This window comes from Anarrhichthys ocellatus, unplaced genomic scaffold, assembly GCF_004355925.1.
Source record: "Anarrhichthys ocellatus isolate YVR2014 unplaced genomic scaffold, GSC_Weel_1.0 scaffold6, whole genome shotgun sequence".
In the NCBI taxonomy this organism is placed as follows: domain Eukaryota; kingdom Metazoa; phylum Chordata; class Actinopteri; order Perciformes; family Anarhichadidae; genus Anarrhichthys; species Anarrhichthys ocellatus.
The window spans coordinates 3,577,483-3,594,129 of NW_022280036.1; the positions used below are offsets into that span (position 1 = coordinate 3,577,483).

The 16,647-nt window shown below is 39.8% G+C and overlaps 1 protein-coding gene across 3 annotated transcripts in view; it reads right to left on the reverse strand.

Moving 5' to 3' along the window:
* Positions 1-16,329: 16,329 nt before the first annotated feature.
* Positions 16,330-16,647, reverse strand: part of LOC116383149 (insulin gene enhancer protein ISL-3) — a 4,225-nt gene continuing 3,907 nt past the window's right edge. For all 3 annotated transcript variants that reach the window (XM_031846749.1, XM_031846748.1, XM_031846750.1), the window contains one exon: positions 16,330-16,446. In XM_031846749.1, the coding sequence (XP_031702609.1) occupies positions 16,330-16,446 (117 nt within the window). The remainder of the gene's footprint in view (positions 16,447-16,647) is intronic.

A 16,647-nucleotide genomic window follows, 5' to 3' on the forward strand; every position in this document is an offset into this window, starting at 1 on the left:
AGTTTTCTTGGCTTGTCTCTTTCCTGTAGAGGCTCTTTCTCAAGCAGATTCAGCCACAAAGGTTAGACGTTGAGGTAAGTAAGAATACACGCTCATGACTTGTCCAGAAGATTTGTTTGGTTCATTGGTTTTGTGTTTTTTGAACAGCACATCTCACGGGGTTCCTGCATGTCATTCCACAATCACAAATAAATCCCAGTTGCAATATGAGACCACGGGTGAGGGTTGTTTTTCAGAAGCTAAAAATGTGCCACAAAGCTTTAGAGACACATTTTAAGGACTAAGTTGGATTGATTAAAACACTATGATATTAATAATTGAGGTTAAATAAGGCATTGACAGTTGACAGAAACAATACTAACACTGTCATCACGTTTTGAAAATCCTCATTAATGCTATTGTTGACTTTGTCAAAACACCAATGCTAATCCAGCCGCTACGACTTCATTTAACACACACCGCACACTTTACAGCAGTTAATTCATCAAAGCACAGCATAATCTCATCAACATGCTTTTCACTGATTCAGGCAGTTCATCGCCTCGTGGTGCATCCTAATGTGCTAGTAATCGGGAAAAGCTTTCTTATTGAAGCGCTAAACTGTCATTAGGAAAGGATGTTTCCTCTGCGAGAATAAACGGGTGTGACCTTTGACCCATGCTAATCCATTGTGGGGACAGACAAGGCCGGGCCGAGAGATAGCGTTGTTTGGGCACCAGCCAAGCTAAGTCAACCTGCTTGCTTTCATGTATTGACTCGAGATGTTCTTTTTTTTCCCCCAAGTAATGTGAGTATGTATAGTCTTTCATGTGCTTTAAGTACTTCAGGAGAAGTCTTTTAAAGAAACAGCCAAACAAGCTCTGTCATGAAAAGTTCCTTTTTTGTAGATAATGGTACAAATCCAAAAGATCCAGAAACAAACAAACAGGAGGAACAAGAGCTGGGAAGTAGCTCATATGTCAGTGTTTTAGTGTGATTATATCTGAGGTAATCGACTGTGATTTCCTCCCCGCTGTAACTCAGACTCTCTGTTACAAAGCTCATAGAGGTGACACTAAGGTAGACTGTGCAGTCAGTGCAACTGCAGTCTGGTTGAGAAGTTCACTGAATCACTGACTATCATATATACAACTCCTCTGACTAATGCTGAATACCGAAATCGTCATGTTGACAAAGGTAAACTCGTCTGAGTTTGTTGAACACTAAATTAGGTGACGGATAAGAATGGACTGACTCCTGAAGGATTTCTTAATACTTCGTTGTCTGGATAAGAACATTTGTGACGCAATAGTCCAGTGTGTGTTTACAGGGCTGCGGCACAGTAAAATAGCTTGAAATTGTTTTTTCTTAAGTCACTTTGTGAGCAAACTGTTTATAAGGCACTAAAACTAAAACAAAGCAAGATTAACTCTTTAAAAAGTTATTTTGCATCATTACTTTATTTCAAAGTGTATTAATGAAATGACGGTTGCAGTATCTCCACTGCCACAAAATGTTAAATTGTAAAGCTTAAAATTGTGAATTGTAAAGTGACTAAATTTCCCTGTGCTCACCCTAACCCAGGTACATAGGTACAGTCCAACCATGGTTAAATGTGGAAGCCAATCATGATCTATTACAGAAGAAAAGAGCCTCTAGAGCACATACGCTGAACACTGACTTATCAGTGAAGTAGGAGGCATCTTGTGTCTGGTGGTTAAAATATTTGCATTTTCATAGAGTTCAAATTTTTCAATGACTGATTCAACTGTGTAATTCAATTTTTTTGTGGGGATAAACAATTAAGAAAAATATTATTTTTCAAAGCAGATTTCTTTTTACGTGCTATAAAACATGTCTGGAGATTCTTTAAGTATGCATGGAATGAGCAAAGATTGAGGTCAGAATTTATGTTATATGTATTTTATTTTGTGTGAGTAATTTAGTTCAAAATCTCTCGTCCTCAAGAAAACAATCTTGTTTTCATTCAAGTCTAACACTTAACAACAACATGCAAAATAGGAATAATTGAAGCACTGGAACAGAACTGATTGACTATGACTTTGTTTTAATATTACACTGAAGTTGTACACACTTGTGCATAATGTACTACAAAGCGGATGCACAATATAAACCATGGCCTTTCTCCTGTATGCACATTCACAGTAGATGTATTAGAAGAGGAAGAGATAGAAGACAGGCTATCACTGCTGTGTACTGTGTCATGTGTCAGTTTACATGTCCCTACGTCCTCACTGAAACTCACTCCCGCTTTAATCTACAGTGCTCCTGACCTACTGCTGTTCTGTCACCCTGACATGTTTAACAAATACTGTCAGGCCAGAGCAGGGTACACCAGAGGTGTTGTTGTGGATCTGCACAGAAGGTGATGGATTATATGTGATTCAAGCTTTCTTATCAATATCTTCAAACTATAAACACCCCTGCACATTTCTTCACTCTATGAAAACCCATAAATTCACGGACAGAAATTCAGGGGGAAACGTATTATTTTGTATTGTAATTAACACTGTGTTTTTCTTTTTCTTTCCAGTGACTTCCTCTTTAACCAAGGGGCCAGATAGACTGTCAGCGGGGAAGGAGCCCGCTTCAGAGGTCTCCCGCCTCAGAGGTCTCCCCCTTCAATCAATCGCCACAAAAGCAACAAAACACGCCTCTGTAAATATTTCAGTGGCTTCAGCAACTCGTCCAGGGTCCTGCTGCTCGCTGTCTGCCGAGTCCTCTGAGTGAGCCATTGTGTGTCCCACAGCAGACTGTTTTGAGTTTTGCTGCTGGACATGGCTGGTCTGTTGTGGGGAGGCAGCGGTGCCTGCATGCATGTAGTAGCAGAGCAGAGGATTAGAGTTGATGTTTCTCTGTGTCTAACTGGCTGCCAGGCATGCTCTGCCGCCTTGGCACAGCACACACAATTTACATCATTTAGTTCTGCAGTGAAAATCCAGTGATTTTAAATAGAGTTGAGATTATTCATTAGGTTTGGGAAAGCGCTGTATTTCTTTCTTGAACCACGGAAAAAATTGCAAAGATTTGAGTGTTTGTTTGAGATGTTACATTTAATTAACTTTATTTGGTCATGCTTGCAGTTATACAAAACAAAATTGTAACCACTGGCTTCTCTCAGTCTGTTTACTTTAGTGTATTATCGGCTTCACGGTTTGCAGTCTTTTGAGCAAAGTTGTTCACAGTCCAGGGTATTGGCATAATAACTGGGAATCTGGATTTGCCCTTGGTATGAGCCACGTCCCTCGGTGCTTCCCTGAGCCAGTCTTCAGGGAGCGCTTTCCAATAAGAGTAATGTCCCCCCTGTGCATGGCCACCATTCAACAATTTACGGGCAGATTACAGATTCTAATAAAAAATTTGCAGCCTTAATTAAAGAATCTGCTCCCCATTTTATGATAGTTCAGTCCCCCTCCACCACTTCTATCCAATTTAATTATTCTGATGTACATAATTAGCATGAGCTGGCTATTGTTGGCCTCATTTGCATATTATATTGGATAATTGAATGAGAGTGGCTGATGATTAAATTAGGGTGAATGACAGATGATTCAGCTTGCTGTGTGGAAGAGTGAACAGAATGAGCAGACTGGGAATACGACATGTGCCTTTTGAATATTTATATGTTCCACCATGGTCACCCCCAGCAGACGCACTCTGCTAATTTAAAAAATGTGCGGCGGATTAACTTTGCTGCTTGCAAGTCACAGGAACTGTTTCTTCACCTCTGGCTGCTGCTCAGTGGTTACTACTGTGCGTCAAAGTGGAATGGGGCAATGTTGAGCATGTGAGAAACACTTTTTTGAATGTTTTAAATGTGTTCCTCCATCATCGGGGCAACACATTTACGGATTGATAAGACAAATGAGACTAGTGTGGGGAAATTCATTTCCAGGCACTTCTAATGTAAACACAGACTGCTGGTGCCTGCCTGCCTGCCACATTAGGGACAGGCTCGACTTGGCTGATGACTGCTGTCTTGGCAGAAGACGAGTGGAACGTATTATTAATCCATTTGAAGATTCCAAATCTGGAAATAAGATGCAAACATATAAACTACTGTCCAATGCAAAACTTTATACCGTTTTTTCTTAAATTCTTATGGCAAATTTGGAAAATCCTTATTTCTGTCAGTTAAACATTTATTTCATCATCTTGTTAATTGGTTTATCAAGACAAAATGTTATCAGCGGTTCAAATCCTCTCGTTGCACCCTAGATTCATCCCGCTCCCTGGAATTTTTCCATGCGAGGTTCGGTCAGGATAAATGTTTAGAGGGAATATTTGGAACAGCTTTAGCCTTTCACATGCTAATGTAAGCACTGGCGGCACAAGAAAGCTGGCCTGACCCAGGGGCCACACAGTGACACAGTCTGCTGATTCAGTGCCGGCAGCCCTGGCTTTGTTTATGTATGTGCACGAGAAATAATGCACGTCATAAAAAGGAGAACTTTGAAGGGGAACCACTACCCCGGATGATAAATGCCCCCTGCTCTTCGGATATAAATAACTCTTCCCAATAGTACAAAAGAAATCTCGGGAGTGACTTATACACCGTCATTTCTACAATAACATTGGGCCGCGTTTCTATGCCTGATGTTCCTCACATAGTGGATCATCCTCCAGGAATCTTGTCTGATTTGGAAACAAACTGCAACCTTTTTTTTAATTGGGATGTTTCTGAGAATTTAAAAATAAAATGAAAGTAAAGTTGACCTATGCATCAAAGAAATGACACATCAATGTCTCCTGAAGGCTGCATCATAGAACTAGTTCATATAGAGAGGGCATAAAGCATGCTTCATTGGTTTACACAGTTTGCAACACGTCAAGCTTGTGTTTGTCTTTGTCTCCCACATACCTTGTAAAATGTTCTCTGTTCTCTTTGTTATAGGACACATCAGTACACAAAGTGTCGTCACATTGTCTGCCCGGAGTCACTTCAGGGGGCAGAGGAATTTACACAGTCTCTGGATCTGTCAGTAGGTGGTATAGGAAACTGTAAAGATAAGTCCCTACAGCAGCTTAAGTCTAGCTTCCTTTTCACAAGAGCCTTCGGTATCTCTCAGATCTCCCAGATACATTCTGCCCTCGCTCTTATCAGAAACCTGACCATGGCCACTTCCAGTTTGGAGAGAAAGATGGAGATCTGTGTGTGTGAGTGTTGGGGAGAATCTTGCAGGGCTGATATTTGTCAAGGTGTCCATTGCTTAACACAGCTCAGATCTCTGTGTAAAAGATCTTAAAGGTGTCTAGACAAGGAACTGAAGCCATTCAATCAGGTCTGTCCTTCCTTTGCAACGTCGTACACTACAGTTCATCGTCAGTGATAACCATTTATCTCCAAATTTCGTGAGGGATTACATTTTCCTTTATGGGTTTTATTCTCCTTCTTCTTAAACTGAGTAAACTATATTCCCACTGGATAACAAGAGAGAAAATGTTTGTTTTGGAGAAAATGGTTTCAACAGGATCTTAAATCCTTCAACAAAACAATAACATTTTAAGTTGTGCATTGTTTTCCATATTCCCACCAATGCCCTAACTCCTCACGTTTACAATTCACTGTTTGTGTAATTTTACACATAAAATCTATTCAAATAACAGACACACGACTGACTTAGTTGTGCATCCTTCTGTTTGTGCTCTTCTAAGTTGAGACCACACCCAATTGCTTCCTCAGAAACCTTCAGATGTTAAGTGGACTTTAGCGGAAGGCAAACAAAATGCTTGAAAACAGATGATACGTCTGTTTATGGAAATAAACACCTGTTAAAAACAGCCTTATAACACTGGATGACTACACATTGCAAGTTAAGAGTTTATAAAAGACGCTGCAATTTGTTAGATATTTGTATTTGTTGGATATTCTGTATCATTTATATTAGGCATAGTATCAAAACTCGTATTGTGTTTGCCATCTTAGCTTAGTTACGTTTTGCAGGTGTTTGGCCATAAACCACATTTTTGGACAATTAATACATTTTTATCTGACGATGGTGGTGAATGAAAAGTTAAAGTGGGTAATGTATTTTAGAAACATTTTTGTTGTATTTATTGAAATTCTCTTCACATCCCCCCAGCAATCAGATTTATTTGATCAACAAATCAAATGCTCCTGCCTGCCTGCCTGCCTGCGCTCACTTTGCCTGTGAAATCATTGCTCATCAACGGAGTCTTCTATAAGCTGCCAGCTCGACAGCTGTGAGTATAGCCATGTTTGTTGTTTACCTTCAAAATGATAATTTTGGTAACAGGCTGTCATTTTTGCCGACTTGGTGACTTTCTTGCTAGATTTAGCGACTTTTGGATCTAGTGCTGCTTTGCTAATTTCATTGGGAAAGAGTTGGCAACACTGGGCTGGGTTTTTCAGCTGTTATTACAATTTATCATGAGGTGGACATGAATGTGTGTACCAAATGGCATGGTCATTATTCCAATAGTTGTTGAGACATATCACTCAAAATTACAAAAAGAAGCCTCACTGGCGCTAGATGAAATGTCCGTAGAATACCAACTTCATAAGGATTTATCCTCTGGGCACCATGGATATCTGTACCAAATGTCATAGTAATCCATCCAGGGGGATTATTTGAGATATTTCAGGAGCAGAGTGCTGGTCATTGCTATTTCTACAGCCATTGCTTTCATGGCTAAAAAACTGTAAGTCTACATAAAAGTGACCATCCTGGTAGCTTTGCTGCATGGCGTCTTTAATATTTATCTACCTCAAAAGGGAGTTGTTTGTAAAATTATCTCTAAACAACTGCATGGGTTTACTTTATCCAACTCCAATAAACCAACGTATCGAGTGGCTCTTCAGTGCCTCTGCTATCCCTGAAATCTCTTTCACAAAAAGTTGCAAAGAGCAGTTTAATGCAGGCTGACAGTCTGAGAGCAGCCAAGACATTATCGTCCTGTTTCTTGGAGCAACACAGGGGCTGCCACCGCTCCAGATCCAACCCTCCCGGCCCTGCCCAGCTATCTGCTTTTGCTTTATGTCTTTTCCTGCAGCGAGCACTTGACGAAGGACAATTTGTTTGGATGCTTAATGCTGCGGCACTGGCTGCTTGAGGATTATATGAGATGGTCCAATGATTTGTGGTGGCTGGTAGTGGGTTGGAGTAAAGTATGTGTGGTAGCGCGTGTGAGGGAGAGTGTGTGTGTGCCTACATTCAGTGAGTGTTTCTGTGTGTGTGTGTGTGTGTGTGTTTGGTTCCAGGTCCTCGCTCTAACACAGACGTCAGTTGTCTTCCACCTTGCTTCCTCAGAACTCTCACATTTAGGACAATAGTCCCTCAGCCGCTTTAGGAAGACATTTGTGACATGTTTGTCCTTTCTTTTCACATTAGAACATTCATTGCCTGCTGAAAGATTAGGAATCTTTGAATTCCATTGTTTCAGGATTTATGAAACCCTCTCTTGGGGAGTCTTCTTTATATGTTTTGGCAGCCAGGAGAATCATTGACTAACCCTGTGAAGCTTCACACACTGAAAACTGCTACTGTGAGCTTTCCCAGATCTCACACTGACAGACTTTACTGACACACAAGCAAAGTGCTGCATGAAGAGCAATGGAGGCGTGTTAATATCGTAAGCCAAGAAAACTATTTCATCTTCCAATGTAAGCAGTGTGTTGATGTAGTTTTTAAATTTCCGTGCTGCCATTTTATATCAAACCTCAGATTTAAAAAGAGGCATAACATTTTTCATTTTTGTTTGATAACCACTGTCATCCACATGAGCCAAGACTCCGTCTGCCTCATCCTTTGGCATTGGCCAATAATCTTTGTTACAAAATATAGTGTTCATTCTTTTTCCATATCAGTGTCCCTTTTAAATGTTGCCCAGTGCTTGGGAAGATGAACCTCGGTGTACTTTTATCCTCGAGAGAGCAAAGCGATCACCAGTAAGATCTCAACCGTTGTCCAAAACATCTTGCGACAGCCCTTCATTTGATCCGTTCAAGGCCCCTTTGAACGCTGCTGTAGAACGAGGTCCTGAAGGGCTTCACCCTCAGATGATAAAAAAAAGTGAATTATTGGTTTGTTTATCATGCTCTTAAAACCTAAAGTGCATTATTAAACAGAAAGCACATTAAAAGGGGAGTATTGTTAAAAGTGTTTTAAAAAATCTTGTAAATCCCGGTAATTTATGTCACTGTGGTCGAAGAGGCTCACCCTGGCCTTCTGGTTTTAATTTGGCTTTAGGCTCTGCTCTTCAGAGTCTCTACCTGTGATGCTGCCTTTTTCTCCCAGACATAATCTGACCGATGTGACCCCCTCGGTGGGGCGACGATGTGGCAGCCTCAGATTTAGAGACACAAGTCAAAAACCAAATGAAGATATTTGTATCAAGTAGGCGGAAAAGCGCTGATACGTCTTCCTGCAATAGCTGATGTGATTGTGCCTTTGGCTAAGATAGATTTTTTTTAAAGATAAGAATCATCAGTGATTCCGTTTTTTAAATTTGTATTTATAGTGTATTTAAAATAGTGCCAGAAACATTCAAAGGAAGAGGTGAGGTCTGCACACTGAAATTTCTCAAAATGAATGTCATTGTTGCAAAGTTTGTAGCTACAAGGTTTTTGTCAAGCAAACATCCGTGTGAATAAGAAGCAGGCTAGATACAGACACAAAGTGACAGCTCCATTTACAATTAGGAGATCACATGATACAAAACAAGACCCGTGATCCCCAAGAGTCCACAGCCGTGATACCAGCTCTGTGAGGCTGTATTTAAACACAGCGGTGTTTTGAGCTTAATGCGAACATCAGCATGCTAACAAACTTACAGTTGTAATGCCTAAAAACCCATAATGCACATATAAAACATATCATATCCTAAGGAATAGACTGTAGCCCATACAGGATAGAATTAATACATTTTTTGCAATACACATATCTTATTTAATCATGAAATCTCCTAATTGTAGGTGGACCTGTCATTTTTTGTCGCAACCTGCTTTTAGTTCACATTTGCCCAATCTAGACCTCCTAGATTGAAAAGTTGCATCAATATACTGTAAATTCTTACAATACACGAGATTCTCCTTTAATTGTTAAATGTGCATCCCCCACCCTTCATATTCTACAAGTTTACATCTGACCATTGCTGTCTATAACCATGCCGACTGCAGAAAGCCTTAAAAATATCAAAACATTCAGTCGTGAGGCGTCACAGTGGATTATTATGAAGCTTCAACAGTGACCAGGGCTTGTCTGGGTGCTGCCTGGGACCAGAGACCTGCTGCAGCCTCGGGGGACTCCCTCGCAGAGGCAACAATGGGTCAGAGCCCCTTCTTTGTGCGGTTGCCCTCCTTAATCAAACCAGCCAGAGGAGTGATTGGATTTTAATTCTGCCGGGCCCATCGTAATGGTGTGATGGACGGGGACTGGTGAATCGGAGCAAGATGTCAGCCCTGGGAGGCCTCCATTAATGATATTGCTTCATTTCTTAAAGTGGCAGGAACGCTGTGGGACGAGGGGATCGCAGCAGTTGGCAGGCAGAGCCCTCCCTTCCCTTTTTCATTTCACTCTCTTTATCGCTCACTGAGTCTGGACCATTTGTGTTGCTCTTTGTGTGTCTTTAGTGTTGTGGTCCATTTCTTTGAGCTGGTCACTGTATGTGTGTGGTTCCAGACTGCTGCTCTGGCACTGGACACAATGTAATTACTGTCTTGTTGGAGAGGTTTTGCTTTTGTTTTTCAACCTATGTTGAAAGCTAACTTGGACATTTACGGTATATGATGTATACATCATATACTTGCTCTACATATAAACAGACAAAAACAGATTTATAATGCACTTATTGAAAATTAGATGTGCCCATCATTTTCAATAGATAATATACAACAATTTGTGGTACTATGCAATATATACTCAAAGTCAATTTCCCTGACCGTGTAAAAATTCAACTCTTTTGACTTACCGTGTTTTCTTCTGACAGGAACAGTATATCAATGGCATTCACATTTCAGTTCCTGCTCTGCATGCTATAATTAAATGTAGTCTCTGTTCCATCCTAACTCATGAGTCAGGAGGTTAATTGAACTTTTGCACTAAATCTAAAACACAAAGACTTCCTGAAAACATTCTTGAACTCCTGAACTGACACTTATATGAACCTGATGGACGCCAGAGTGTCTCCCTGAAACCTTTTGATGCCGCTTCACATCTTAAGTGACTCACACTCGCCGCCTCGTTGTTTGCTTCCAGTGACACTTGTTTGTCTTCCTCTTTCGGCTAATGACAGTTTGGGCTTGTCAAAGTACAGGTGAACCTTCATTGTGTTTTATAGCAAGTCATTGTCGAGTGGGGCGGCTCCAACCTTCCTCTCTTCTCCTAATGGGCGTTGGTGTGTTGTTTTTGCAGCAGATTTATGCGTGGGTGGGGAGCTGTGATTTACGGAGCTCTGACACTGTCTCAGCAGCAGGACCACGGAGGCTGATTGTGGCTCTCTGTGTGTTCCAGGTGAGCCTGAGGTCTGCTCACCATCCCTCCATACACACACACACACACACACACGGTGTGAGCAACATGCCCAGAAACTATTATAGCAGTAATATAGGCAAGCTGCTACTGTTTCAACTTCCTCCCTTCACATAAATACAGTATAGGGCTTGTTTTGCTGTCATCATGTATAGTTTAAAAAAATACATCGGCTGCACAGCAAATTTTTTCTTCTTTATCTTTCAACATCTCGACAAACTGTGGCTGTAAAAACATAAAAGATGATGGTCGAATTATGTCAACAGAAAATATAAAGACAAAATGTGTTTTCTTTTTTTTTTAAACCAATATTAGGTTTTTTTAATGCAGCTTTCTAAAACACCTCCACCCCATGGCCCCAGTGCTTTTAAAAGTTTAAAGGATGATATGTGGATATTTACTCATTGTGTCAGTTTCCCATAAAAGCAGCATTTCTTCCCCAGGATCGATAGTACACAAGTAGCCCCATACTGCACACATAGATGTTGATGCTGCCCTTTCATTGTCAGTGTGACCTAAGAGTAGAGAAGATTAAATTATTGTCACCAGAAGGTAAATTGGCCATTACCCATCTGAGATAAATTGGTCCTTAAATATCCCATTAAAACACCTGCCAGGAGGTGGACAAAACAGTTTACACAATGTAATGGTGTTAACACAGGAGTTAAAGGTTTGGCTGCATTGCGTGGATAACAATAATAAGTTATACAGTATGTCTTATTTTGGTTTATACTTATTTTAGTCAGTCACAAATTTTGCAATTTATCTTTCAAGCTTTACTTTTCTTCTCCATGTCATATTGTGTGATTTAATTTAACATTTTACTGTTAAGACCTTCATCCAAGTCATTGTTGTGCCTCCTGTCACGTGCAACCCCCCCACTCCTTATTTTTTCTCTTGCAGAAGTAAAAGCTCCCAGTTTAGTCTCTGCATTAAGTCAGCCTGTCAGAATGCTTCCCTGGAGAGTTTTGGACTTGAAGTTCGTCTCGGCAGTTCCTCTGGTGGTGGCCTCCACTGGAGGACCAAGGTCACGGTGTGTTGAAACTTTCACAGAGAGCCTCCACAGAAATCGCACATACACGTATTTGTACACAGTGTTTGTCAGTAATGCTGATTCAATAGTCTTAAGGACAATTTCTACGAATGCAACAGGAGGGTTGAGAAGGTGCTGCAGACAAAGTGTGAGGAAGACAGTAAAGCTATTGAAAACAAAATGCTTTTGTTTATCTTTTTGTATATTTCTAAATGCACAAAACCTTTGTTTTTGCACACAGCAATATGAAAACCTTCTAGATGGTGGCAGTAAAATCTCCAATTGCTATAGGTTCTAATAATAAAATGTCCATTAGCAATCTGTCATGTGTGGGATTTTTGTACCTTGGAAATTTAATAAAAGCACTTATCTACTTTAAATGAATTGTAAAAGTTAACTCTCACAGTTTGTAAAACAAAATGTGAATGCTCTTAGCTCTCCCTCCAGGGATATTTACTGTACTTCAAGATACAATATTCAAGTGTGCATTGTATTGCAGGGTGTCATTTTGGCATACCAAGTTTATTTTTCTCTTTCTTCTTCTTTTGTTTTTACAGCCTCGTTGGTTTAGCACCTGACAATTGCCCATGGCAACAAAGGTTGTGAGATTCCGTTATGGGTTCAAATATAATATGACACACATGCATCAGTGTATGTTGGCTTATTTATGCAACATTCTCATCACAAGATATAGGAAACCTTGTTCAAGCCTAAAATATTTAATTTTCTTCCCATTTTGTCCCAAATTTATAAGATTGAGTTTCACCCACAATCTCACAGATCCTCCAGGCCCAAAGAAAGAAATATACCTAGAAGATATCCTGGTATGCCTGTCATTTTATATTTGTTAGACTGCATTCCTTTGTTTGAAGGTAATATTAGGATAATGGACAGCATTATAACATCACAGCTCAGTTGCTAAATTGAATTGTGGTAGTTGACTTTGCAACTATGCAATTCATCAATTAATTTCTGTTTAGTGAATAATGTTACAAATATTAAACTCAAAACTCTGTCTTTAATCTACATACACAATCTATATATTACACTGAGAAGTCAGTCTAATATTTAGTCAACCTTTATTAATAAAACAAATGGGGTGAACTAAATATTAGAAACACTTGTTGGTGTAAAGCAATGGAAGAAAAGTTGAATTAGCATCTCTAGAACAGTTTCAACATAATGTGAATATTATTTTTAAGGTAGGATTTATTACCCTGCATTACTTTTAGCTAGGTGCCCCTGATAAACTGGCAACTGAGAGTACATGCCCACAGCTTTATGACCTGCTGGCATCATCACCCAATGTAATATATTTCCAGTTAGGTTCAGGAATGAAATTTTGATTTGAAAGCCTGAGCCAGGCCTGAAAAGTAATGCGTTAGTCAAAATGTACTCTTTCAATAAAATAATAATATACAATTGTTCTACTAAAAATAAAACACTAAATATAATTCGGGCTGGTTGGTTAAAAGCCCAAAAATGCATTGATATATGGCTATGTAATCTCCTGTTAAAGTATCACCAAATTATGGGAAACACTAGTTGTAATATCTCTGGTTTTGAAAAAAAAAAGAAACCTTGAAAAGCAGCATGATCAAATGTGCCAGTGTCTTTTCTCCCGAGTTTTATTCATTTTCTTCTCCAACACACTAACAACAACAAAACACACTCGTCTACACGGATTATAGAACATATAAATGTGCCTGTCAGTCAGTGACCGTTTAGTGACTCGTGCTCGTGGGCGGCGCTGCACTCCTCCCGAGTAGCCTGTACACGAGATGATCTAATTACGTCCAGCCCTCCACCAATTCGAGAATTACATCACACCTTTAAATGGACTCGTCCGTTTAATCATTAATGATACGGTGTCATTCCCTCTGACAGCGTCTAGTTGCATTGAGGCAACTTGACACATGCAGACAGTTCAGAGCTAATCCTAAATAACGGACTGGAGGGGGGGACTACTACATTGTTTCTGTGTGTCGTCATAACCGTGAAAAATAAATTAGAAATAAAAAAATGAGGTCTCTGTTTGCAAGTCAAATGAGGTCAATTATTATTAAAAAGTTTGTGAGTTTAAAAAAATGAGTAGTGTAGTTGCTGTGGCCCGAGCTGTCTGCGTGCATGTGCATGTGTGTGCGTGTGTTCTGGACAGGGATTACTGGTGTTTATTTTGGTTCTTGTTTAACGCACTGAGGGGAGACGCCCATAGACTTGATAGAAGATCAATGGCCTACAGGTACTCAAGCACGTTATTTTATGGGTGTCAGAGGAGGTGATCTGTGGTCTGTATGAGCAACACAGACTAATACGACCTCAGCTACATTTTTTTAGTTAATGTCGCGTGCTGTTTTGGGGAATGTAATTGTTCATTTAAATGTTGTCTGCATTTTTATTTGCCCTTTTATTTATTTTTCAGGAGCATTTTTGACATTTTCAAGACTAAGACTCATTATTTTTATTTTCTTATTCCCTTAATGTTTAGCTTGGTGTTGTAACTCCCTGCAGCATTTGATCTCTAAAGAAAAGCTTTTAAATTATTTAATTTATTTAAAACTTCCATAAGACCATTTTTAGTTTTTTTTCATAAAACTGTGTGATATGATCTGGTTAATTTTAATGTGATCTGTGTGTGAACCGTTAGGGGTGAGTTATATACAGTATCCGTACTGGAAATATGCTGCTTTCGAAACGTATATGACCACATTGATTTTTCTGCTAGAAGACGGTTAATAGGCCTGCATTCTTGTCTGTAAACGCCATTGTTATTCTTCTCTTATCTCTGTTATCTTAATCTGATCGCATTGTTTAGTTATCTTATTTGAAATAGCTCAATTACAAATATATTATCTGTCTTTTGTCATTCAAACTTCCGATTAAGACACTGTCAGTGTACTAAAAACGAATAAAAATAGTTTTGTTAATTTTTTTTCACAGCACAAAACGTTCAAATATCGAAATACGGTCAGCAATCATTTGGTGAATCATTGAGTCCGGTTTTGTTCAAATACAGCACGTTGGAGAAAGCATGCACCAGGATAATTTGATTCTAAATATTTTAAGATTTAAATAAAACGACGTACTTTCTTAATTTTAACATATTTTGACATATTTTCTACATTTTTGTCAAAAACCAGCAAAACTGCATCGCAGATAACGAAAGTCACTCCTGGCATGACTGATCGCATCAGAGCAGATTAAATAAATAAACAACGTGATATACAATTATATTGTTTCCTCCTGTGCTCACTTAAAAAATAATCTACGTCTGAAAAACAGGTTTATCCACAGATTCTCAGTGCGTACATGGCAGCTTTGTTTTGTGTAGAGGAGGTCAGTTCATTTAGCCTGAGCTGTCATCTCGGCTGACCCGTGCACCATAACGCAATTCACTGAAAGAAAATAAACAGAGGAGGAGAAGTGACCCTTTACTGGCTTCTCTCTGTTCCCCTCACATGCGAGGGGCTTTGGGGAAGGTGTGCGCGTGCATATGCGCGTGCTTGTGTGTTTGTGTGTCTATGGTGGGGGTGTTGAGTTAGTTTGTTGTGGCTTCAGTCAGTGTATCGCTTGCAGGTGATGCCAGGACTAGATAAGGGGTCGCCGATCCCTCCGCGCTGTCTAGACCAGCTTGTGACTCAACCAGAGTAACTGGACTGGGCACAATTTACAGCAGGTTTTTGCCCCCGAGATAGTAAATGACCACTGTCCGTGTCCTGCTACATGACCGAAGGAGAAAAACACCACAGATGGAGGTGGATGATAAGACAACGGAGCCTGCGGGGTTCAATTCCGGCAGGACGACTTTAGTTTTAACAGGACAAACAACATATTCAGTGCAACTGGAGTGATGATGTGTTTCACTTTTCTTTTTTTTTTTAAATGCCTTAAATCTATTCCCTCAAATCGGCCTCCACGGCTGTAGAAGATTTGTATTGGTTGCACGTTTCTCAAATCAGAAATAACCCGCTGTCATGAGGAGTAACGATCTGTTACCGCTTTGGATCTGAACAGTGAATTTGACTTTGTCTCTATAAGAGCGCTGGACTACAACATGTAATTAGGTCTTACTTTTCCAATGAAAGATGGAGAGTTGTTGCTCATTTCAGAGCTACTTTTTCAAATAAATTAAATTACTGCCCTACAATATTGGCTTGCAAATGCCTGTACAAATATTGATCATCAAGACATGTTATGTATTCAGCTTGTTTTTTTTTTATTTTTTTATCAGTTAATAATCCCTTTACGAATCGCTTACCTAACAATAAATAATATAACAATAATTTACTTTTTGATCGAGAAGCTCAAACAACCTGCCCTTAAGATAAAGTATTTTACAACACGAATAATTTGCAGATTATCATGCTCTGACCTTAAGACACAGAGTCAACGGGACTCGACAACGCAATAAATGTATCAAAAAATTCTCATGTTGAAGAAACAAGACACAATATCACAAGGAAGTCGCAGAATGTCCATGTGTTTCGACACGTAAATGTTTCCAAATTGTTTTCGAGGGAAGGTTTGGTATATCCATCAGGAGGTCTTCTGTACAGCTCTCTCCGTATCACGTCATGCAATAATTGTTCTGCTTAGTTTTTGTCAATGAAAGCTCCACACAAAAATCGGAGTCAATCGGGGCTATCCTGGTTCCATCCCCTCCATGTCATGAAATTAAAAAATTAAAAAAACTCTCCGTTGTAGTTTGGGCGATGTGATGAGTTGGTCACATGCAAGGGACCGGGATCATGCTGCAATTGTCCTTGCAAGAAGGGGGGGGGGGCGATGGGTCTGAGGGGCCCAGTTTCACGTCTCCACCGGGCTGGGTACCATACTGTTGGGGGTGTCCGGTAACTGAGAGGACAAAGAAGTCACGTCGCTGCCCGAGGAGTTTCCGAGAGACCCCGATTCAGAGAAAGAGACCTGAACAGACAGAATCACAAGTGTCAAAGCATGCGAAATATGTAGCCTTTTATTTTGAAAATCTGGTTGCAAAAGCATTAGAGTTCAGCTCCCCTGCCTTTGCTGACATGGAGACACAATGTTGACATGACATGCATGGATATAGATAGATAGATAGATAGATAGATAGATAGATAGATAGATAGATAGATAGATAGATAG